The sequence below is a fragment of the Amblyomma mixtum genome, chromosome 4 (genome assembly GCF_055824585.1).
Source record: "Amblyomma mixtum isolate Tamu chromosome 4, ASM5582458v1, whole genome shotgun sequence".
Lineage (NCBI taxonomy): Eukaryota > Metazoa > Arthropoda > Arachnida > Ixodida > Ixodidae > Amblyomma > Amblyomma mixtum.
Genome location: NC_143015.1, coordinates 112242915 through 112268611, shown reverse-complemented (window position 1 = coordinate 112268611; position 25697 = coordinate 112242915). Strand labels below are relative to the sequence as shown.

The following is a 25697-nucleotide window of genomic DNA, read 5'->3' as shown; positions in this document are numbered from 1 at the left end:
TAAACGGCACTGTAAGGCAGGGCGGAATAAACACTTCGGTTCGTCCTGTTCTTTCTAATGCACTGTTTACATGGCAAACTGGAATTATTCTTGAAAGCCTCGTGCAGACAGAAAAGTGGTTAGAGACAGTACCAGCTTGCTCCTCCAAGGCTAACGCTAACGTGGGCTGTTTTATTTCCCCGCGTTTCTCTGGTGTGGACGGGCCAACGGACAAGCATTCGCGGCTGAGAGCCGGTGAAAAGAGCCGCTGAACGCACTGTCTAGTTGGCACCACGAATGGCGAAGTATTTTTGTTCTTAAGTTTTTGTTCAAGGGACCCTGAAATGATTTTGAACGTCATTCTCTAATGCAATAATCTGTCGTCTGTGCTAGTATTCAGAATTAAAAGCTGTGCGTGGACTGGACATTTACAAAACGAACACCCTTTTAATAATTGCTACCCGCAAGAGATTAGTGAGACATCTCCCCGCGCGTTGTAAACTACCCTCACTCCGGTGACGTGAATGGGCATTAAGCAGAGACCTCTCATTGGGCGTGCCGAATCGACGTGGGCGGGATGAGGCGTGGCGGATCCCCAGGCAGTCCCGCCCTGTACGAGTTGATGTGCGAGAGGAGAAGGAGCATAAATTTTAATCGCTGATATTTTCGGCGTTAATTGAAGCTATGGCTTTAACATTTTTAGCGGCGCTGTGCCGAGGGATGGAATAGCCATCGTTATTGTGCTTTTCTTAACCGCGGTAAATATCGTTTCATGGTGCCTTTCAGTAACGAATTAATGATGCTGGGGGAACCACTACTGTTGTTGCATCTTCTCGATTAAATTGGGGGATAACTTACAAAAGGCCGCCGCGGTGGCTCAGCGATTGTGGCTCTTGGCTGCTGACCCGAAATACGCGAGTTCGATCCCCTCCTTGGCGGTCGAATTTCGATGAGAGGCAAAATTCTAGAGGCTCGTGTATTTTATTTTGTGATGTCGGAGCACGTAAAAGAAACCCAGGCGGTCGAAATTTCCGGTGCCCTCAACTACTGCCTCTCTCATAGCCAGAGTTGCTTTGGGACGTTAAACCCCCATAAACCTTCGTTTTTAGAGGCTTGAGGTTCGCCGAAAGTCGCTCGTCGGAGCACGGATGACGATTTTCCAGACTTTAACTCCGGCAGCAAAGGAAGGTTGGTATCTGTCTTCGATGCACTTCCTAAGAATCGTGCAACGCCGTTGTTGTGAACACTTTGCAGACTCTCGGAGACTCCTTGGGGCTACTCATAGAGATACGGGGACACAACCGTCAGCATGAGGAGAAGTCGGTGTCGTTTGGAAAAAGCAAGAACTGCTGCCACTGGGTATTGCTTTACCAGTACGAGAGTAGATGTGACGCTCCATTTCTATTACCCACCCCCAGCTTATACTCGATTTTTCGCATAGTAATGTCAGCAATTTTTAAGTCTTTTTGAGTCAGAAGAGCCCTTATTTTGGCATAGCAGTATCAGCGCTGTAGGACAACAGAATACAGCTAAGACGTGCCAGCTAGCGGGATGAAATCAAATCGAATCAAGTCTAATCAAATGTTTAATAATCTATGGCAGGTACGTGAAAAGGTTGCGGCAAAAACCCTGCCATTTGACAGCGTGACTGGCCCGCTAACCTAGTTTTTTTGGTTGACTAATAAAGAAAACATCATTTTCAACTAGTTTTCTCAGCTTCAGCTTCCTGGTTCTCAGCAGCCAGCCGTAACTCTGGCGTGATCACTATTGAGACTTTCGAAAATGTCATTCTCCTCACCGCTGTAACAGCGGAAGCAATTTTGGGGCCGCACAATACCAAATCCTTTCCTTCTTGAGGCTTCTTTTTATTCATTCACACGCTCCTTTCAGCACGGACGCGGGAAAGATTAAGTTGGAATTAAGCACTGTTGGGATGAGACGGCTCTGTGCGTTATCTGCGTGAATTACTAAGAGCTGCTGCTCGACAAATCTAAACTTCACAGTCCGGAGCCCCAGGACGCCACCGGAACTGAAGCTGATGTGGCAGGCGGCGAAAGCGTTCGGCCACGAAGAAGGTGTGCAGCAGCCCGGTAAGCAAGTCCTGCCACTGCCTTTGGCGTCACGCCGCCTGCATGAAACCCATTGAGTTATGTTCCTTATTCGCCGATACAGAGACCCCCATGCAGCGAAGAGCAGCGAAGTTGTGCATGGTGTTGGTGAAGTTTTATGAGTATACGTTGACAGTGTTAGGCGAAGTTGTGCATGGTGTTGGAGGAGTTTTATGAGTATACGTTGGCAATGTTAGCCGAAGTTGTGCATGGTGTTGGAGGAGTTTTATGAGTATACGTTGGCAATGTTAGCCGAAGTTATGCATGGTGTTGGAGGAGTTTTATGAGTATACGTTGACAATGTTAGCCGAAGTTGTGCATGGTGTTGGAGGAGTTTTATGAGTATACGTAGCCAATGTTAGCCGAAGTTGTGCATGGTGTTGGAGGAGTTTTATGTGTATACGTTGACAATGTTAGCCGAAGTTGTGCATGGTGTTGGAGGAGTTTTTTGAGTACACGTTGACAATGTTTATATACAGGGTGTCTCAGCTAGGATTTTACGCAACTATTAAAAACTAGAATTATTTATTTAGAACAGCACTTTTCTCGGCATAGCATTGTCAGCAGTGCAGTACATCAGAATACAGCTAAGATGTTCTAACTAGCAGCCTGGTATTTCTGTTATTTCTTTCTGTTATTTCTTTATTTCAGTTATTTCTTTCTGTAAATGAATGCATAGCGGAGAAGCGTTATTTCCGCTCCCTATTAACAATACGAATCTGTGCACTTCCTTTGTTTGTCGTGATCATCGCTGATAGTTTATTTCGTGTCAGACTGCAGGGCGCCTGCTTGTGTCTCCCGTCAGGCTCACGACTTCCCCTAGCAGCATAAGGCAATTGGGCCGCTATAGGCCGTGGGACCACCGTGAACGTCGGCAGTGCTTCCATCACATGGGTGTTGCTGGGACGCCAACGCTCGTCCCACCTGGTTTATCCTGGGACTGGAAGCAATGGGAAGCTTTCGCAGGTGAGGCGAAGGAGCACCGCCTCCTGAGTTGAGCACATTGCCGGCACGTGCGCTGCGATGCAGTCCTTGTTGTAGAGCGCGTTCAACAAAGCCACAGAAATACTGATGGAACGCTGGATTCAAGGCCTTGGCTTCGCTTAGTCTTGGGGAGCTCGCTCGGAAGCCCGTGCATTCTGTCTGGGCTCTTTTCTACCTTTTCGTCTTACGTTTACTCTTCATCCAAGATAGGTGTTGTTTCCGCCACCCTGTGTTCCGGACATCAGCACACTTCAACATTTCTGTCAGGCCACCTATAAGTATTTAACATTTGGAGAACAGCATCTCTGAACAGGTCCATGGAATGGTCTCTCTTGCGCAGACCACTCCGAGTTGGAGCCACCACTAGGAGAGGAGTAGCAATGACACCATGTTTGAGAGGAAAGTCAGTAAAGTATCCAAAGTAACAGATAGCCTTCTGAAGCGCCCTGTAAAAGAGGTGTAAGACCGCACTTCATTGACACCCCCATCTTTCTTTAGCTTGAGGCCGCTGCGCGCCTCCGGTCTATGCTAAGATTTCTCTGTAAAGCCACGTGCTCCGCACCCACGTGTCCCCTGCAAACACTCACAAAAGCCCGGAAGTGACTGCACGCTTAGCAGCGTCGCCATGACTGCCGACTGCTAGCATTGTCGACCGCGGGTGTACACCGGTACCACCGGGGCACCAAGAAAGCGTGCCAGCGGATTCCTGTATCATTCCGCAGAAACTTGGGAGGCTTGAGTTCCGCGAAGGACCCTTGTGTTTGCTGGCATTACTGCCAGCACCAAATCATCGCGGGGCTCGTTTCCTGCCTTTGGCACGAGTCACTCCCAAGATGATTCATGCAAGTGACTCGCCCTGTTGTTCACCTAGAACTCGTCATCCCTGGAAAAGCGACACGTGGGTGCGGCGGCGAGAGTGGAAAGGGGAGAGAGTGCGGTTAGTGTGAGGAGTCCCGCGTGGAGAGGGTCTCCTGAATGTTCTTTTTATATGTTTCTTTTTTTTTGTTTTGCCAAGCCCTGGGTTCGAGGTTGTGCCCAACCTTCCAGGGCTGTGATTACTGTATGTTAGACTTTCATTGGTTAGGGAAGTCTAGGGCGGGCCTTGAAACTTGACCGCCCTAAGTCCTTTGTTTGTGAAGCATATAAATATGCATGCAAAACCACTGGACAGCAGTACTAGATGAGCCCTAGACTTGTGTAGTCTCGGGAAGGACTCCGTGCTTGGCACGTGCTTCTACAAGCACCTAGGCTTTAACCGGAACCCTCCGGTCGATAAGTAAGGTCAGGTAGAGAGTTTTCTCTGTGTGAGAATTTCCCATTAAGTTGCAGTGCATTTGTGACTTCGTTCTGTAATCCAGTTTACCTCTGTACATACTTGTAAATATAATCCTTCCTTTGACCTTCTACACCTGGCCATCTTGCTTATTGATCGCCGAATCCTCAACGATTGGAAGGGTCTGAGCCCTTCCGAAGAACTCAACGGACCATCAAAAAATTACTAGTGGGCTCTACAGTAATTTTCGTAATGAGGTGTAAACAAGGAACCCCGGCTGTGGTAGCTTAGGGAATACTCTTGCAGCTGTTGCCATTACCGCGGTTGACCGCTGTTCTGTGTCACATTTTAGGCGGTTGCTCCGGTCTCCCGTCAGGCTCATGCATCCCTCGCTGCCGAAGGCAATGGAGGGTGTCTGGGAGCAAGCAGCAGAACGAGCTCGGCCGTGCCTTCGTCACGTGGGTGTGGGCCGCGACGCCGACGCATGTCCCGACCCGCCCTCGCATGGCCGCAGCACGCTGGGGCGGAGGAGGGGATTGCGGCCCAGGTGAGTAAGACGGAAGAGTAGCAGGTCTGGTACCACATCTTGCGCCCGTGATTGGGCCGTGCCCTTCGAGGACGTCGTAGTTATTTATGAAGCACGGACATAACAATCGCTTAACCACAGGGCACGGCCAGTGATCTGCAAAAATGAATTGTAAAATTGTAATTGTAAATGAAGTGGAGGGCTCCAGATTAGCTACGGCGGCCTGGGGTTCGTTGACGCGCTCTGACATCGCACGGCACACGGGCATTTTTGCCTGTGGCATCCACCGTATTGCAGCCGCACGGGCTGGGAGTCGATCCCTCGTCCTTGAGATCAGTAGCGCAACGCCAAAGCCACTGAGCTACCGCGGCGTGTTCAGGGATCTGCGCTAGCTGGTTTGTGAAAATGATTAACGCAGTGATGTCACGCATGACGGACAGACGATTATGTTCATGTTAGGGAAAACTGTGTCTGGGCTCGCACTGGGGCACCCTTGCGGCACAGCGCGTTTGCGGGCTCTGGCTCTCATTGAACGATCAACGTCAACTCCAAGTGAAACCTCGTGCACCGCTGATGCTTCCTCCGCTGCTGAGTGTTCCTGGCAGTCGTGAGGGTCTGGGTGCACTCAATACTGAAGAGGATACTGTATGCAGTGTTCCTCGCTTCTAACTTCTCGGCCGCTGTTTGAGAAGGCGGGCTGCCGAGCCAAAGTACACGGGTTCTATCTTGGCTGGAGCGGATGCGTTTAAGGCAGGCGAAACTCGAAAGGCGCCCGTGGGCTGCGCTCTGTCAGTGCACGTTAAAAGAACTCCAGGTGGTCCTAAGTTTCAGTCCGAAAGCACTAATCCGGAGGTTCAAAGCCGAACAAAATGGCAGTTGTCGATGTATGCCCGCATAAAAAAAAACGCCATTTCGACGCTGTATGATGCGAAGAAAATGGTGCTTCAGCCAGACTCAGTAAGGGAGTGGCTGCGTATGGCCCTGCAGGGCAAGGGTGCCAACACACGGTATGGAATATGAGGCATGTCCTCACATATGGTTAGGACACCCCAAATTTGCCTCTGGAATCACAATGGCTGAATCTGACTACCGGTGAATCTGGGTGTGTACGGGTGAAATACTGGCTTGATCTAGTCTCAAAATAGAATTGCCTCGCCGCGGTGGCTCAGTAGTTACGGCCCTCGGTAGCTGAACCAAAAGAAGCGGGTTCGATCACGGCCACGGCGGCAGAATTTCGATAGAGGTGAAATTCTAAACAGAACCTAAACACTTTTCAGTTCCATCTGATGCAGAATATGCGCAAACATCTACTTAGCTTTGCGAAGATTGTTTCCCTTCTCCAAAAGATGTATTGTAGGACGCGTAAATGAAGTGTAACTGACGCTTTACAATGAAATGTACAACATCCACTGAACCCCAATTAGATTGGTAAGTAGAAATACCAATTCGATACCATATAACGTAGGGAAAGTTGGTGGTTTAATATCATGTCAACAGTGCCCTGTAAGGCAGAACGCAATAAGCTCTCCTGTTCGTCCATTTTTCTTCTAATCCACAGTTTACATGATGACAAACTGGAATCATTATTGGAAGCCTTGTGCAGACAGACGAGTGGTTAGAGACAGTACTATCTGGCCCCTCCAAGGCAAACACTAACTTGGGCTATTTTATTTTCTCGAGATTTCTCTGGTGTGGACGGACCAACAGACCAGCATTCACGGCTAAGAGCAGGTGAAGACATAGCCGCTAAAAGCATTATAAAATTCGGATTCAGCTTCGTTATGCGCTGAGCTCGGCGAAAGCTGTCGCCGCCCTGCCGGCTGTCTTTTTGACGACGTCTAAAACCGACAGTAAAACCTGCAGCAAACTCTGAGACCTGAACATTTCATGCCAACCTGGGTTGCCACAATGCGCAGTCTCGTGATGGCACTTGGTCTATTGAGCCGACTGTGTACATTTACGGAGTCAACATCAGAAAGGACGAGCTCCTTACCAAACCCTGACCAAAAGTTTGTTCTCTCTACCTAAGGCTGATCGTAAAGATTGACATTTTTCTTTCCGCTTCGCGGAGCGAGATTTTTTCCTCTGTGTTCACTGCGGGCTATGAAGCATCTCGTAGTTCCGAAGATTCTCCAAAAATCTCCGCGCACATCCGTTTTTCTATTCTGGTTTCATTAAAATACCGCGAACAAAACCGTGACTTCGATCTCGGTAGCAGACTTTGCCATTGCTAACGATCATCAGTAAGGCGGGCGAACATGAAATCGTGCGCATATATAGAAGAAGCTCGATGGTTGCGGGATCGAATCTTGCGCATTCCTGTGGAGGCGGAATGCGAAAGCGGGCGCGTGCTTCAGGATCTGAGTGCAAGTTGAAGAACCCCAGGTGGTCGATCTTGAGCGCTCCTCAAAAGCCTGAAAAAGACACTGCTCCAAAACAGACATGACGATCTGCAGTTAGTTTAGTCGCAGGAGCACACCGTGTGTATGTGTTGTTGGCACAACGAATAGCCAAGTATTTTCGTTTATAAGTTTTTGTTCGTAGTACCCTGAAATGATTTTGAACGTCATTCTCTAATGCAATAGATCTGTTGTCGTTGTTAGTATTCAAATTGAAAAGCTATGCGTGGACTGGACATTTTGAAAAAGAACACCTTTTTAATAATTGCTGCCCGCAAAAGATTAGTGAGACATCTCCCCGCGGGTTGTAAACTACCCTCACTCCGGTGACGTGAATGGGTAGTCAGGAGAGCTCTCTCCTTGGGCGTGCCGAATTGGCCTGGGCGGGACGAGGCGCGGCGGGGCCCCAGGCAGTCACGCCTCTATGCGTTGATGTAGGAGAGGAGGAGCATTTTTTAATAGCCGATATTTTCGATGTTAATGTAATCTATGGATTTAACGTTTTTAGCGCTGCAGTAATGAGGGATGGAATGTCCATCGCTCGTGTGCTTTTCTTAACCGCACCAGAAAAACAGTGGCTTATCTCGGCTATGCCAGGCTACACGCAGCGAAAGCAGGCATGCGAGACAGCTGGCGAAGCGAGGGAAGGCGAGCGCAACGACAAGGCAGGCAGTGTGACGTCATGCCAGATGGCGCGGCGAGCGCCAGGCATCTAAAGCCCCTCGATAACTTGAAAGTTAGTAGCGAAATTCTCCTCCACTCCGGCGTTTTCCTCCTCGAATATCCTCGCCCGCCGGCTGCGCGCGCTGCACACGGCACGCTTTCTTGGCCATCGCTCGCTCGCCGTCCGGGCAGTTGGCTGGCAAATGCGCGCGCTCTTAAGTTCGCGCTTTTGCCACGCTCTGTTACTGAATAAAAACACGAGAAAGACATGCGACACGCGTGACTACCACGAGCCACATAACTTAGCGTCTCGTAAACGCAATGAAAGTGCCAATTACGAGCGCTTGCGGCACGAACAAAACCACTTGCTGCATACATCTCACATTCTTTTTGACTTTTCAATACCGTCTATCTCAACACAGCATAGTGTATGGAGCATAATATTTAAAATATCTTTGAACATTCCTGAATATTTTCAGCATACCGATGTTTAGTTAAATGTAGATTCACTTCGAACTAATTATCGCGGAAGTACAGTTTATGAAGTTGTTCACGAGTGGAGTTTCAGAAGTGGGATGGTTGCTGGGAACAAGCTGGGGCATTTGATTCGATGGCCGTCCTAAAATTTTCTATTAAGGTTCAGTCTGAGTTTGGCACCGCGCAGTGCACATGCAACGGCCTAATCGTTTTGAAAACGAATACGAACTTTTTTTATTAGGCATGAAACGACTTCAGCTCCCGCTGTCGGCGACCTTGAGGTGATGTCGAGCCGAAGCTGAGAGCCAAAGATCCGCGCACCGATTTTCCGTCATCCAAGGAAAGTGTCCGCACCCCAAAATTTGGCCCTCTCAACCACCGAAATTTGACCTTGTCCGAATTTCATCAAAATTGGTGTCAAGCGTAATTTTAATATGACCAATTCAATGGTGAGATCCAAAATTAGGTGGGCTATCCCCAAAATTTGTCTCTCTGGAACCCATAAATTTGACGTCGTCATGCATATTTGACCAACATTGGGGTCCAACCTAATTTGACTATAAGAAACTCAGTGTTGGCTTCCAAATTTAGGCACACCACCCCGACAGTTTGGCACACTTGGGCATTTTCCGCCCACATTCTATTCCTTTTTAAATCCGCTTAAAGAGATGTTACGTTAGGAAAGAAAAAAACTGATAGCAACGGCCGTGACAAAACTCAAGGGAAAGTTTTAGGGTCTTAGCAGTTTGGTCAGCCACAATCAAGGCTATCCTAAAGCAAGTGCCTGACTAATATAAGACTTGAGTATAAATACAGTCGCATTATGACACACAGTTTTTCAGATGCAATGTTTATTACAGATGAGTCGTGTAGTTATACGCCGAAAATATACATAAAGACCACTAATAAGCCAGCTGTGGACATCTATCACCCGTTGGGTGCAGTCCTCAAAACAAAACACAGAAAACAAAAACATACTTAGGGAAATGAAACAGCTCAGATGTAGGCCTATAGTTTTTAAGCGGATGATGTATTCAACAAAAGGGTACGCGACCATGCTCAACTAAAGCAAATGATCACACTCTAGCAATGAATATACAAAAATGACTTGCATTGGATATTTACAAGACTTGAGTACATTCAGGCAACAATGGAAAGTACTGAAATGATTAAAACATGAATTATTTATGTGAATGCTATATGATGTCTTTTCCGAGAATGTGGCATTGATAATCTCACCTGGTAGAAGCGTAACGGTTCAGCAAAACAACAAAAAGCGTAGATCGTTAGACAAGTTTCATTCATAAAAAAAATTTAGGTTAAATCTCGCTCGGGACATGCGCCGCATTACTGCAATGTCCACCATTACCAGAGGTTCAAAAAACTTACCGCACCGCGGATACCGCTGCACGCATACCAACACATTTGCTTCCACACTTGCTAACGCATGCATGATCAGTGAATTAAGTGAGGTTGTTGGCTTTGTGATGCGCATACATGCAGTCTCAGTATACACAGTCGCTTGGAAGAAATGCACAGTTGCTCGCAGAGGTGGGCAGTCTTCGCCGGGGTAAAGTTCTTGCGGCCGATGTTGTGCAGCCGCTTTTTTTTCTAATGCTGTCTTTCTCGCCGCTCGGAATCGCGAAACGAACAAAAGCTTTTTCACGCCCGCTTGTGCACTGAAATGCGCAGCAACTCGGCGTAGCGCTGAACTAAAAGAGCGCGAATAACGCGAAGTGCAAGCGCGCAATGCCAGGGAGCTCGGTCGTAGCAGCGGCGGCTGGCCAAAATGGCGCCGACAAAAATGAAAACACAAAAAGAGCGAACTTTCCGCGCTCTTTTCTCGGAGACCGCCCGCAGAGCCAATCACCGTTGAGAAAAGCACCGATGGGAGAGGTGAGAGAGGAGGATCGGCGAGGGTGCGCCGCGCGGCGGCATAGTTCACAGAAAGACGCTACTTTCAACTTATCGAGGGGCTTTACAGGCATCCCACAGTTGCGGCGGTTGCTAGGCAACGGGTCAAGGTCGGTCTCTGCCTTCTCGCAACACCGCCACAGCGAAATTGCAAGTTCGTGGTCAATGTAGCTTTCGCTACAATATCATTTCATGGTCCCTTTCAGTAACGAATTAATGATGCTGGGGTAACCACTACTGTTGTTGCGTCTTCTCGATTAAATTGGGGTTAACTTACACAAGGCCACCGCAGTGGCTCAGTGGTTGTGGCGCTTGGCTGCTGACCCGAAAGACATGAGTTCGATTCTCGCCGTGGCGCTCGAATTTCGATGAGAGGTAAAATTCTAGTGGCTCGTGTACCTTATTCTGCGATGTCAGCTAGTGCACGTTAAAGAACCCCAGGTGGTCTAAATTTCCGGTACCCTTCACTACGCCGTCCCCCATAGCCTGAGTTGCTTTGGGACGTTAAACCCCCATAAACCTTCGTATTTGCAGGCTAGCTCTCGGTGCTCTCGATGTGGAGGTTCGCCGAAATCGGTCGTCGCAGCACAGACGAGAATTTTCCAGACTTGAGCTCCAGCAGCCAAGAAAGGTTGGTACCTGTCTTCGATGCACTTCCTGAGAATCGTGGGACGCCGTTGTCGCGAATAATTTGCAGAATTCTAGAGACTCCTTGGGGCTATTCATATAGATACGGGGACACTGCCGTCAGCATGAGGAGAAATCGGGGTCGTTTGGAAAAACAAGAACTGCTGCCACTGGCTATTGCTTTTCCACTACGAGAGTAGACGTGAGACGCCATTTGTCTAACCCAACCCCAGCATATGCTGGAGTTTTTGCACAGTAATGTCAGCAATTGTTAAAGTCTTTTTGAGTGAGAAGAGCATTTATGTCGGCATAGCTATATCAGCGGTGTAGGACAACAAAATACACCTAAGACGTGCTACCTAGCGGAATGAAATAAGATCTTCTTTTTGATGTATGGCAGCTACGTGAAAGGGTGCGGGAAAAACCCTGCCCTTTGACAGCGTGGCTGGCCCGCTAACCTAGTCTTTTTGGTTGACTAATAACTAAAACATCATTTTCAACTAGTTTCCTCAGCTTCCTCCGTAATTACTGGGAGGCGTGTAGCCCACCGTAATTAATGTCCGTATCGGTTTTTTAGAATTTCGAAAACGGGGTTACCCTCGGCATTGTGACTAAACAAATTGTAGCTACATCGATCCAAAGTACATGTGCTTTCAGGAAGCTTGCAAGCAGAGCAAACTCTCCAGTGCACGTAACTCGTCGAAGTGGCCACAGTTTGTTGGGCCACAGCGCCGAGGGTAACCGCGTTTTCGAAGTTCTAGGAACTGATTTGGATATTACCTACCGTGGGCGCTACACACATCACAGTAATTGAGGAGCGTAACAGTAATAGTTGAAATATTTAATGTTACTTAACCAGCCTGCTAGATAGCACGTCTCAGCTGAATTCTGACGTACTACATCGCTCAAAATGCCATGCCGAAAAAAGCGCTGTTATGATTCAAAAAACCTACTTTAAAGAATTGGGCCAAGTCTAAGGTGACACACACTGTATATAAAGCAGAGAAATTGCGGAGGCTCACTTTAACATTCACCTTGTGCAGCCTGGCTAGTGTGCAAGCCCACAGGATCGTGTGGAATACAAGCGTCGCGTGGGGATGATCCAGAAGAGTGAGGTACTCCCACCGCCTTCGTTACACTACAGGGTGAGTGATCATCGTCGAGTGAGGAGGAAACTGCCGCGACCTCTGGTGGCAGGCCTCTGGTGGTTGCGGCGTTCGGCGTTCAGCTCTGAAGCGCAAGAGAACGTGTTCAATCTTTTCAACGGTGACCACCCTTGTTAGGAGTCCGGATGCAAAAAGCGCACGTGCTCTTAAGCATGGCAGTTGTAATGATTTGTATTCCATCATGCGACAAACTGAGAATCGCGGGCAACGTTGGTAAACTCTCGTGGCCCGAGTGGGCGAGTAAGACAGATTTCGAAAGGAGGTGTTACGCTTCCAAAAAGAGGACACTGTGTTTGTCATTCATGCTATAAGTGCATATTTCCCTTTCGGGTGGTTGTCTTGTATTTGTGAAATTGCTCGTTAACACACCCATAGGTGTGCTGTATGCTTATTAGTGTAGTTAATTGTTTCGTTCCACGACGCTTTGTTACCTGTCTACTCGGACGACTATTGCACTTGCGTTCTTTGCACGGTTTCCCAGTTTTTGTTTTGTAGTCTCTTAAAGGGCATAGCATCAGTGTCTGTACGTGCAAAATTCGCGCCTTTTATCGGATAACGATTACGTGAGGGCACTTAAGACTACTCGGAGCTTTGAATGCAAGGGCATTTTTTTGCATGTTTATATAGAATTTTTTTGTCCCTATAATGACGCACCTACCCGTTGGCATACAGTCGTAAGGCAACTCATATTCTGGGTGCACCTTTCTTCGCCAAGAACGAACTCTTTTATACATGGCCTTTGGGTTGCGCGCTATAGCCTCCCAGTGTGAAAATCTTGGGCTCATTTCCCCGCACCTTCGTAAGATTTGATGCCATGGTGACGCCATCTGGGATTTTCGGGACCACTGCTGCTGGCCAACGTCGACGCCATGTTTCGTCGCGGTGAGCCTTCCCTCTCATCGAGAGGCGTCGGCGGCCAGCTCAGGGCTCGCAGTTCCCAGCGGGAGAAAAGTTCACCGCATACTAAATTTTAGGGAGAGCGCTTATAGGTGCACTGAAGAGGATTCTGGACTCGTCTTTTTGCCGCGGGAACTCAATCTACACGTTCCTAGCATTCTTAGAAACCGCGACTTATTGCCCTCTGTGGCCGATTTCCCTAATTAAATCGAATTAACGTCCGGCTCCCGCCTTTACTTTTTTTTAATTCTCCCCGTGCGGTGGGCGGAGTCGACCAACGCGTGAAGTGCCTTTCAGCCAGCTCTGTGGAAGTTTTGCTTTCGCTTTATTTTGTTTTTTAGGTTTCCATGAATAAATAGTTTCATTAGCAGATAATATAGCCGCAAAATGAGCCCGCAGAAATAAAAATACGCGCGGACTATTTGCTTCTACGGATTACTGCGTATTACTCCGCCGATGGCAGAGCGGCAACGCAAGCCGCCACGGGACTGGGTGAAAGGCACTCCACGCGTTGGTCGAATCCGCCCACCGTACGCGGGAGAATTAAAAAAAAAGGCGGGAGCCGGACGTTAATTCGATTTAACTACAGGAAATCGGCCACACAGGGCAATAAATCGACGTTACTAAGAAAGCTCGGAACGTGTAGATCGATCATGGTTTAAAAACAGCGCACAAAAGACTAGAGACAAGAGTAATGGCGACGACAGGACAAGCGCTGAACTCACAACTAAGGCTTTATTGCGAAAACCTGGGTATATAAGGAAGGCATAATACATGAAAACAAAATTGAGTAAACAAAAATATGACAATGATAAAACTAGCGTGCGCCCGAAGCCCAAAATCTGCCAAGAAACGTGATCTCGTTATCACTTAAAGCAACCGAAGGTTTGCTAACGCAGCCCCGTTGCTCCGTTGCGATGAAGTATGCTTCTGCTACTTCCTGCGTGGTTTGATCTGCTTGACTTAACAAAGCAGTGCACTTCTTGTTTTTCATCACTGCGCACCCCTTACAATGAGTAACAAGATAAGAGTGGTCATTGCATTTATCTAAATTGTTGTGTTCTTGCAAACGCTTGTTAAGCAACGGTCCGTCTGTCCGATGTAGCGGGCTCTGCAGGAAAGGGGAAAGCTGTAGACGACACACGTGCGGCAGTTGACGAACGGATCCGTGTGCGCGACACCGCAACCTTTTTTTCTTTTTCGACACTTTCTTCCTTTCTATAGCAGCACACACTTGTTTAAGCTTTACAGGAGCAGACAGCAATACATCAACGTTGAACCTTTTTCCTACATTTTTCAGTCCGTGGGAGACCTGGTGCAAATATGGCACAACTGAGGTGCTTTTCTTTTCTTTTTCCGGACTGTTGAGTGGTGCATTGAGGGCCATCTGTCGCTTGAAGCACTTAAGTAATCTTGAGCAAGCCTCGTTCACCATTGCATCTTGGTAGCCGGCATTCTTTATCCTCGTGAGTTGTGATCGGAAACTGTCAGCAACACCGTGGTGGCAGGATTTTATCAATGCATACCTCAGGCAAGAACTTACAATGCAATTCTTCACCAATTTTGAGTGCCCCGATTGAGAACTCAGCAACGGCTGTACAGACCTTAGGTTGTATTTCCAGCAGACATGCTCACGGGCGAACCGCAGTTGCAAATCTAAATACTGTAGTTCATCGCTTACGGGCAACTCGAAAGTGAACAGCAATCCAGACCCGCACTCTTTAAACACTTTGACGATGTCAACCACACTCGCATCGAACCGACCGCGTTCAGTGAAAACCAGATAATCGTCCACATACCTAACGGTGGTGTGATGCAGTCCTGTCAAGTTCTTTTCAAGGTCCCTGTCCACATACATCAGGAAAATTTCACTCAACACGGGAGCAACGCTGGACCCAATGCATACTCCAGCTTTCTACGAGTAGAGCTTGCCCTCCCAGCCTACGAAGGTGGAACGTAGGTAAAACCGCAAAAGCTCAAGGAAACTTTCAACGCTCAGTCCTCTGTTGTTGGAGAAAACCATTTCGTCATTCTCTTCTGTGATGAACATCTTCACCCGCTTAAGCAGGGTGTCATGCGGAAGGCAGTAGTAAAGGTCGGTGACGTCAATGCTGAAGGCAACACAGTTGCGGGGGTTGTGGTCTTTTAGGAAGGTCACAAAGGTGCAGAAAGGAAAGGTGTCTTTGCAGGAAAACTGACACCTGGTGCTGCCAAGTGTCCCTCTCTGACACGATAGCCCTAAACGGGACGTCCGCCTTATGTGTCTTTGCGGTGAAAAATACTTCCAAATGCAGCTTCTTGCATTTGTTAACCTCTGTGCATAACCGCTCAAGGCCAAGTTCCTTGAGAAGATCAACAGCCTCCTTCTTTACCCTCGCTTCTTTCAATGGAGCTACATCAGTTTTTCGTAACAGCTGCCAATGCTTTTTCCTGGAACTGAGCTTCGGAAAGAATGGTGAAGTATCCTTCTTTGTCTGAAAGGATGACCCTCAGGTCCTTGGAGTGCATCCAATTTGCTATGGCGTTGATCGGACTTGGCTTAATAGTATTCCCCTTTGTGCGCTCTAAAACTTCAAGACATTCGGTGATGCAGCGAGCCCTTTCACTTTCTTCTGCTTTCCTTGCGATGGACCTTGACATAGCTAGCTTTCCCGGCCCGTCTAGCTTAGGCTCAAAGGCATGCTTAGGACCCAGCTTAAGCATGTTGTTAATGTCAGGTGGGATCTGTTGCTCAGCAAAATTCAAAACCTTGCCTTCTTGAAAGCCACTTCTTTTCTTCTTGCTCGGTAGTTGCGGTCGTACGACGTTCCAAAGAAACTCAGTGAGTCGGTCAGAGGTGGCACACCAATGGCTGTACGAGCGACCCGTGGTTTGCCGACTGTCGGTGACCCCACAGAAGACCCGCAGGCATTCCTTAAAATGACGGGCTTGCAGCCACGACTCCGAAGCGAGGATACGGCACACCCTTCTGCTGTGTCCTGGAGAAGGTTTCAAGAACCCGAAGGCTGACAGAAGCTCCGGAGGAACGCATCCGAGTTTTACAAACCAGGAGGCCTTCCTGGCTTGGCAGACGCAGACGGCGATGAGTGGGGCGAGCACAGCAGGGTTATTAAAGGAAAGGTTAGGAACGTAAATAGAGCCCGTTGCACAAGAAATATGACTTAGTATAACGTTAAGTTGGGCGAGTTGGTATAGATTCGTGGTTGAAAAACAGCGCACAAAAGACTAGAGACAAGAGTAAAGGCGACGACACGACAAGCGTTGAACTCACAACTAAGGCTTTATTGCGAAAACCTGGGTATATAAGGAAGGCATAATACATGAAAACAAAATTGAACAAACAAAACTATGACAGTGATAAAACTAGCGTGCGCCCGATGCCCAAAATCTGCCAAGAAACGTGATCTCGCTATCACTTAAAGCCACCGAAGGTTTGCTAACGCAGCCGCGGTGCTCCGTTGCGATGAAGTATGCTTCTGCTACTTCCCGCGTGGTTTGATCTCTCTGAGAATACAACACCTTTGCTTGACTTAACAAAGCAGTGCACTTTTTCTTCTTGTTTTTCATCACTGCGCACCCCTTACAATGAGTAACAAGATAAGATTGGTCATTGCCTTTATCTAAATTGTTTTTGTGTGCTTGCAAACGCTTGTTCAAGCAATGGTAAGTCAAGCAAAGGTGTTGTATCCTCACAGAGATCAAACCACGCGGGAAGTAGCAGAAGCATACTTCATCGCAACAGAGCAACGGGGCTGCCTTAGCAAACCTTCGGTTGCCTTAAGTGATACCGAGATCACGTTTCTTGGCAGATTTTGGGCTTCGGGCGCGCGCTAGTTTTATCACTGTCATAGTTTTGTTTGCTCAATTTTGTTTTCATCTATTATGCCTTCCTTATACACCCAGGTTTTCGCAATAAAGCCTTAGTTGTGAGTTCAGCGCTTGTCCTGTCGTCGCCTTTACTCTTGTCTCTAGTCTTTTGTGAGCTGTTTTTCAACCATGAACCTATACCAACTCGCCCAACTTAACGTTCTACTAAGTGTAGATCGAGTTCCCACGGAAAAAGACAAGTTCAGATTCCTCTTCAGTGCACCTTTAAGTCGCCTACGTGCAGCAAGGCGAAAGCCTTTGGGCCATCCTGCTGAGCTCTCCGGAGCGCTTCCGATTCTTCATTGTGTGCATTTGTTTGGGGTTTTGTTCGCTATTACCGATATTGAGTTACGACATACTACACATTCGTTATATCCGGCGTGTTCTTTATAACAAATTTTGAGTTACGACGTACAACTTCGCTATATCCGACGTGTTCGTTATAACGGATAGAGTTGCGACATATTTCTTCATAGTCAAGTCTATACAGCGCAAGAAGACAAATCATTTGACACAACTTTGAATGTCCTACGTCAGTTAGTTTGGCGGTAATGGACGTTTGAAATTTCAAAAAATCATGGTTTGGTGAACCAAAGGTAAGAGCTGCTTTTCGCGCACTTAAAGCACGAGCGGCATCTCAACTGTAAAAACCTCGGTTCTAGTAATCGTTCTAACACACGCTGACGCCTTTGAGAGAGACCTCCGTAGTCCGGCCGTCTGGCTGGATGTCAATCCTGGCAGCACTTATATCCACGCCGATTACACCAGCAATTAAGGACATATAAGTACTAAGCGTGTTTTCGTGACCTTTCTGGCTTGGCAATTGTTGTTGTTGTTAGTGGTTATTTATTGGTACTAAAAATAAAAATGGAAGGAACAGATGTTGCTAGCCGCGGCATCTGACATCGAAACCTCGAACACCTGAGCTGCGGCTAGAGGGAATAAAAAAAAAAAAACACGGAGACAGGGAAGGGACAGTAACAAGGAAATAAAGGGGGGGGGGGGGGGGGTGATAGAAGGAAGGATAGGGGTACCAGACTTCGTTTTCCTCGGTACCGCTTCTTCTAACCAAGCTCTCTTGCGACGCGATGATGCAGGTCTGCTGCCGGCGCCCACCGCTACACTCCGTCGATGGAACACGCCTTCGGCGGAGCGGGGAGTCTGGAGTCGTCCGGGTCGTCTGGAATGCAAGCGTCGCGTGCCGAACAGCAGGCATCCTTCCACTTCAGGCCTGCAAGCGGGATACGGTAAGTGGGATCTGCCGTTTTCCGGAGTGTAATGCGCGACAGAAACTGTGCCGTGGGCCTTCTCGCAAAGGCATGTACTCATCAGCGAAGGTGCTCCAGAATACCCTTCTGAGGCAGTAAACCATATTCACCTTTTATTAGAATCCGAGGAGAAAAATACTTTTATTCCAGCCGAGCTCTAAGTCCCGGTCAAGAAGACAGCTTGCTTCGCTAAAGCACGCCTTTCATCTGTCGAGTGCGAGCGACACGAAGCTAGCCTGGAGGAAGGGGGGGGGGATTTTAAAGGCAGCGTCACAGGACCACAGAATGTGTTCTGTATCTGCCCTGATCTCCGCACAGTTTGAACAGAGAGCTGTATCATACGGCTGCAGGCCCGAAACTCGCGGGTTCGACCCCGACCGCGACGGTCGTATTTCGATGGAGGCGAAATTCTAGAGGCCCTTGTGCTGTGCGATGTCAGTGCACGTTAAAGAAACCGAGGGGGTCGGAATTTCCGCAGCCCTTGACTACGGCGTCCCTCATAGCCCGAGTCGCTTCGAGACGTTAAACCCCATAAACTAAACTATACTAAATCATCCCAAGTTGCACAACAATAATGGAATGAGGAAGGAGAGTGTCAGTACTCAGCGAAGGATGTGTGCTTGTTTTTTCGGCCGGGGTAAGTTTGGTCGGGGTAGTAAGATCGTGCGCTTTTCCGTGATGATCTGGTAGCGTTCAGCTATTTGCTGTTCTTCCGCTCATTTTCCTGGATCCCGTGATGACCAGGTACCCGACCGATGTGATTGTAGTGTTGTGGTTGCGTTTATGGAATTACATTAATATATCGTGTATATGGGGTTCCAGTATAGTCTGCGCTGACAATTGCGAATGGCTTTGGTTATAGATATTGATGTTATTTTTGTTTAGCGAGTAGAGGGGCTCCATGGATCACATGCAGTATCCATGTGAGTTGGCAGAATTGGAAAACCGCCCAGCCATGCAGGCATTCGGTGTTACCGGCCATATACTGCACACGTGTTTCACACCATAGTGCCCGTCGTGTATATCCTTGTACAGTACATGAATATGTCTCGGCAATGATTCTTTGGTTGTGCCTCCCTTCGACCTTCACGCAAGCGTAGTGTCTAGTAATCGCTATAAAACACGCTGACGTCTTTGAGAGAGACCTCCGTAGTCTGACCGTCTGGCTATGGATGTCAATCCTGCAGCGCTTATATCCATGCCGATTACGCCAGCAATCAAGGACATTATAAGTACCATTAATGAAGGTGATCGTACCATCAATGTACCCTCAATGAAGGTGAATGAACCCTGCTCGTGTGAGGACGTCGCATCCCTACTCCTTGTGACACAAGAGCGCTAACTGGCCATATTATCGGAGGGAGTTTCTAGCACACCCCTATGTGGGAGTCATTGATATGAACTATAAGGGGGTCGACAGAGGCCGGCTTTATTGGAGCGGGCTGAGTGCACCTTCAAGTTTTGTAGCTCGTGATTGTGTTGGACTTGGGTGCCGAGCGGGGCACAAGAGTCTGCTATCAACAAAAGTGCGGTGACGAGCGGCATGGCAAGTTCTTCTCGTTGGCAAATTGGTTTTGGAAGTATGTAATCTGTCTCGAATATCTCGATGGACTCCTGAACCTCGCCGTACGGGAAGGGTGGAAGATGGGAGTGAACGAAGACACCGTATTCACTAGATGCGCCTTTGTTCGTTCCAAACCGTCGAGCTGGCATGGTGGAGTGGTTGGTGTGCTCGTCTCACACTTCGGAGACCCTGGTTCGATTCCCCAACTCGACCAATTTCCTGCTCGGTTTTATTTATCTGGTTTGTCTAGGAAGGTTAATTACGGTAATTGGTTAATTAAGCATTTTACTAAACTCAGTCCCACTTACTTAGAGCATCACTATACGATTCCTTTAGTTGGTTGCTTGGTTACTAGCTAAAGTGCAATTGGACCCGTTTGAAATTCGCGCACTGTGACGTCACGACCATTTCGAGCAATTGAAACAAGGTCAGCGTAGATACGGCGGCAACCCGACGTCTCGCTTTGGTTGTCAGAGTGTTGCTTTCGCAACAAAAAGTTGCAAAAGTTGCGGAGTGAGATTACGCCTTGTGTGTTCACTGCGCCGTGTGAAGCACGTCGTAGTTCCGAAGATTTCTCAAAATCTCCGGGCACAGCCGTTTTTCTATTTCGGTTTCATTGAAACACCGCGAACAAAACCGTGACATTGATCTCGGTAGCAGACTTTTAGCCAATGCTAATGGTCATCAGTAAGACGAACATGAAACCGTGCGCATATATGAGCCCGAGGTTGTGGGATCGAATACTGCGCATTCCTGCGGAGGCAAAATGCGAAAGCAAGTGCGTGCTGTAGGATCAGAGTGCAAGTTGAATCAGGTGGTTGAAATTGATCTTGAGCACCTCCTGAAAAGCCTGAAAAAGACCACTGCTCCAAATCAGACATAACGGTCTGCAGTTTGTTTAGTAGCAGGAGCACACCGTGGGTATGTGTAGTTGGCACAACGAATAGCCAAGTATTTTTGTTTATAAGGTTTTGTTCGGAGGACCCTGAAATAATTTTGAACGTCATTCTCTAATACAATACATCTGTTCTCTTTGTTAGTATTCAAATTTAAAAGCTATGCGTGGACTGGTCATTTTCAAAAAGAAGACCTGTTTAATAATTGCTGCCCGCAGCAGATTAGTGAGACATCTCACCGGCTGTTGTAAACCATCCTTACTCCGGTGACGTGAATGGGCAGTCGGGAGAGCCCTTTCAATGGGCGTGCCGAATTGACGTGGGCCGGTAGGTGTGGCGGGGCCCCAGGCAGTCCCGACCTGTATGAGTTGATGTGGGAGAGGAGGAGCATCATTTTTAATAGCCGATATTTATGGTGTTAATTTAAGCTATGGATTGAACGTTTTTAGCGCTGCAGTGACGAGGGATGGAATATCCATCGCGCGTGTGCTTTTCTTAACCGCACCAGAAAAACAGTGGCTTAGCTCGGCTATGCCATTAACACGTTTTGGCGGGCTAGTTGGTTAAGCATCTTGAATAAACAGCGCGAACGAAGACGAGCACAAAAGACAAGAAAATGGACGACACAGCGCTGACTAACAACTGAGGGTTTATTGCTGATCACACAAGTATAAATACATAGATGTCGGCGGAGAGGGAAAGGTATACAAAGTGAAAAACAAACAAAAAAACCATAAATGTGACAACAGCAACAGAAGCGCGCTAGAAATCAGCGGAGATTATCAGCCCCAAGGAGTGACAGCTCTTTTTCCAGTAGCGTTAGCGAAGGAGTGCTTATACATGCATTTCCCTGCTTGAATATGTTGTAGGCCTCGATAATTTCCCTCGCAGTTTTTTCCTGATTTTTGGCAATGACCTTGGTTTCATGATATAGCGGTACGCACTGTTTTTTCTCTGTCTTTGTCCATTCACAATCCCGGCAATGAATGCCGAGGTGACCGGAAACTACTTTTGATGTATCAAAAGTATCAAAAGTGATGTATCAAAAGTGATGTATCAATAAAAGGCTGAGCGAACACAGCTATAAAGTGTCAAAAGTAGTTTCCGGTCACCTCGGCATTCATTGCCGGGATTGTGAATGGGCAAAGACAGAGAAAAAACAGTGCGTACCGCTATATCATGAAACCAAGGTCATTGCCAAAAATCAGGAAAAAACTGCGAGGGAAATTATCGAGGCCTACAACATATTCAAGCAGGGAAATGCATGTATAAGCACTCCTTCGCTAACGCTACTGGAAAAAGAGCTGTCACTCCTTGGGGCTGATAATCTCCGCTGATTTCTAGCGCGCTTCTGTTGCTGTTGTCACATTTATGGTTTTTTTGTTTGTTTTGCACTTTGTATACCTTTCCCTCTCCGCCGACATCTATGTATTTATACTTGTGTGATCAGCAATAAACCCTCAGTTGTTAGTCAGCGCTGTGTCGTCCATTTTCTTGTCTTTTGTGCTCGTCTTCGTTCGCGCTGTTTATTCAAGATTCAAGCGGCTATGCCAGGCTACACGTAACGAAAGCAGGCATGCGACACAGCTGGCGAAGCGAGCGGAGGCGAGCGCAACGACGATGGATGGATGGAAAAAACTTTATTGTCAATAAATTGGTGTTCGTGACCCTTACGGGTCGCTGGGCGCCGTGGTCGATCCTTGGTCCAGGATGCCGCACTTGACTGCTGCCATCGTGGCTCGGCGCACAAGGAATCGTTGCGCTTCCTCGTCCTCGCTGGCCAGCAAGTGCTCCCACTGCATCACACTCGGGTTTATTCTTGGCTCTAAGTCTGCCTTAGGGCAGGTCCATGTGATATGTTCTAGTGTAGGTTTACCCTGACACCGCGGACATTCGTCTGCATATTGTGTAGGGAAAATCTTGTGTAGGTTGTGAAGGTGTGGGTAGGTACCGGTTTGTAGTCTGCGCCAGTCTACCGCCTCCTCTTTGGTGAGCCTTTTGTGTGGGGCTGGGTAGCGTTTCCGCTGACCCCTGTAATGATCGAGTATATCTGAGCACGTGGGGGTAACTGGGTCAAAGGTGCCTGTGGTGCAAAGTGCTGAGTCTGCTCGGTTGACGTATCCTCGAGCTAACTCGTCTGCTGCCACGTTGCCTCTCATCCCCTCATGTCCAGGAACCCACACTATACTATGTTTAGTGTTTTTGTGTCTTCTCGTCGTGTGTAGAATATGATTGGCGATGCTGTCGATCCTGCCTCTTGTGTAGTTTCTACATGCTTGTTTGGAGTCCGTCACTATAGTGAGGTTGTGTCCTGTTGCGTTGAGCGCAACGACGAGGCAAGCGGTGTGACGTCATGCCAGATGGCGGGGCGAGCGCGAGGCGTCCGCCAGCTGCGGCGGTTGCTAGGCAACGGCGTAAGGTCGGTCTCTTCTTCCTCACAGCAACGCCACAGCGAAATCGGAAGTTTGTGGTCAATGTAGCTTTCGTTACAATATCATTTCAGGCTCCCTTTCAGTAACGAATAATTGATGCTGGGGTAACCGCTACTGTTGTTGCGTCTTCTCGATTAAATTGGGGTCAACTTACGCCGCGCTGGCTCAGTGGTTGTGGCGACTGGCTGCTGACCCGAAAGGCCCGAGTTCGATTCTCGCCGTGGCGGTCGAATTTCGATGAGACGTAAAATTCTAGTAGTTGGTGTGTCTTATTGTGCGATGTCAGGTAGTGCACGTTAAAGAACTCCAGGTGGTCTAAATTTCCGGAACCTTTCACTATGGCGTCCCTCATAGCCTGAGTTGCTTTGGGAAGTTAAACCCCATAAACCTTCGTATTTGCAGGCTAGCTCTCGGTGCTTTCGATGTGGAGGTTCGCCGAAATCGGTCGTCGCAGCCCAGACGAGGATTTCCCAGACTTAAGCTCCGGCAGCCAAGAAAGGTTGGTACCTGTTTTCGGTGCACTTCCTAAGCATCGTGGAACGCCGTTGTAGCGAATACTTTGCAGACTCTCAGAGACTCCTTGGGGCTGCTCATACAGATGCGGGGACACAACTGTCAGCATGAGGAGAAATCGGTGTCGTTTGGAAAAACAAGAACTGCTGCCACTGGCTATTGCTTTTCCACTACGAGAGTAGACGTGAGACGCGATTTCAATAACCCACCCCCAGCATATACTCGATTATTCACACAGTAATGTCAACAATTCTTAAGTGTTTTTGAGTGAGAAGAGCACTTATGTCGGCATAGGAGTATCAGTAGTGTAGGACAACAGAATACAGCTAAGATGTGCTAGCTAGCGAGATGAAAACAAATCAAAACTATATTTTTCAGGTTTGGCTGGTACGTGATAGGTTTGCGGGAAACACCCTGCCCCCGCTGACCTAGTTATTTTGGTTGACTAATGATGTAAACATCATTTTTAACTCGTTTTCTTAGCTTCGTTGTCTATTGAAAGCCTTGCAGACGGCCGTAACTACTGTCCTGATCCCTCTTGAGACTTCAGAAAATGTCATTCTCCTGACCGCTGTTTTCAGCACGGACGCGGGAAGGAATAAGTTGGAATTAGGCAGTGTCGGGATGAGACGGCTCTGTGCGTTAATTGCGTTAATTACTACGAGCTGCTTCTCGACAAATCGAAACTTTACGGGGTCGCCCGTGCAGCGAAGAGTAGCCGAAGTTCTGCATGGCGTTGGAGGAGTTTTATGAGCATACGTTTACAAGAATTATATGCAGGGTGTTTCAAATAATATTTTGCGAAATTCTTAAAATATTGGGTAGAATAGCGCTTTTCTCGGCATAGCATTGTCAGCAGTGTAGTACATCGGAATAGAGCTAAGACGTGCTAACTAGTAGGCTGGTTAACTAATTTTGAATAGTTAACTGTTATTGTTGGGGGCTCCAAAATCTGTTAGGCTGCTTAATTACTGAGAGGCGTGTACCTGCCTTGGCCTCCCATAGGTGGATGAGATGGGAATCCATTGCGTCTGCAGGGCATTCCTCCGGGATGGGGCGAGTCACGGCGCGGACGTCACGCTGGAGTTGGTCAGTCCAAGTAGCTATGTCTGATATGGTGTCTGGAGTACGAGCTGCTCGGGAGGTGCGGAATGAGTCCCATTTCGTGATGATAGCACCACGAGGGGGTCTGCGTGATTGGCCTGATTGCAGGACAATCTAGATAATGTGGCGATCACTATCCAGATTCTCCTGGGTGTTGCACCACGCAGCGTGAGGGACGTGTAGCCCACAGTAATTATTGTCCATGTCAGTTTTTAGAATTTCGAAAACGCGGTTACCCTCGGCGCTGTGGCTCAACAAGTTCTGCCAACATCGCGCCAAATACAGTCTTTCCTGAAAGTAACCAGGCTGCATGGTTTGCCTTTGATTGGTGTAGCAGAGCCCTCATGGCTTCCCTAAAGGTCAAAACTTCTTTGAAGGTGAGGACAAGGGTTCTCCTTACCATACAGAGATTTAAGGTTTGAGGGTGGCCATAATAGCTTTAATATACGACTGAGAAGCAAACCATCCAGCCTGCTTACTTTACTGTACGTGTGCTTTTAGGAAGCTTGCAGGCAGAGCAACCCCTACAGTGCACGTTACTAGTCAAAATGGCCAAAGTTTGTTGGGCCACAGCGCTGACGGTAACCACGTTTTCGAAATTATAGAAACTTATTTCGATATTACCTACGGTGGGCTACACACATAACAATAACTGAGGAGCCTAACAGTAATAGTTAAAATGCTAACTATCAATATTACTTAACCGGCCTGCTAGTTAGCACGTCTTAGCTGAATCCTGACGTACTACGCCGGAGGCAATGCTATGCCGAAAAAGCACTGTAATTCAAAAAGCCTACTTTAAAGAACTGTGTAAAGCCTTAGGGAAAAGACCCTGTATATATCGAAGTGAAAATGCAGAGGCTCACTTCAAGATTCCCATTTTGCAGCCTGGCTGGTGTGGAAGCCCACAGGATCGTGTGGGATGCAAACGTCGTGTGCGGATGGCCCAGAAGAGTGAGGCACTCCCACCGCCTTCGTTACACTACAGGGTGAGTGATCATCTTCGAGTGTGGAGGAAACTGCCCTAGCCTCTGGTGGTT

At 48.0% G+C, this 25697-nt stretch overlaps 1 protein-coding gene across 34 annotated transcripts in view; it reads left to right on the top strand.

The window, feature by feature from the left end:
• LOC149347898 (uncharacterized) overlaps positions 1-25697 on the top strand; it is a 483015-nt gene that overhangs the window by 181228 nt on the left and 276090 nt on the right. For 18 of the 34 annotated variants that reach the window (XR_016292691.1, XR_016292689.1, XR_016292688.1 and 15 more), the window contains 2 exons: positions 23443-23539; positions 25545-25646. Coding sequence is in view for 30 of the 34 variants with exons in the window: in XM_089587634.1 (XP_089443760.1) it covers positions 23443-23539; positions 25545-25646 (199 nt within the window). In the remaining 4 variants the exon portion in view is untranslated. Of the gene's footprint in view, positions 1-1982; positions 2070-2867; positions 2920-4696; positions 4892-11994; positions 12096-17977; positions 18128-23442; positions 23540-25544; positions 25647-25697 lie in introns of those variants that run through there. The other 16 variants (XM_089587641.1, XM_089587631.1, XM_089587632.1 and 13 more) reach the window with 6 other exon arrangements.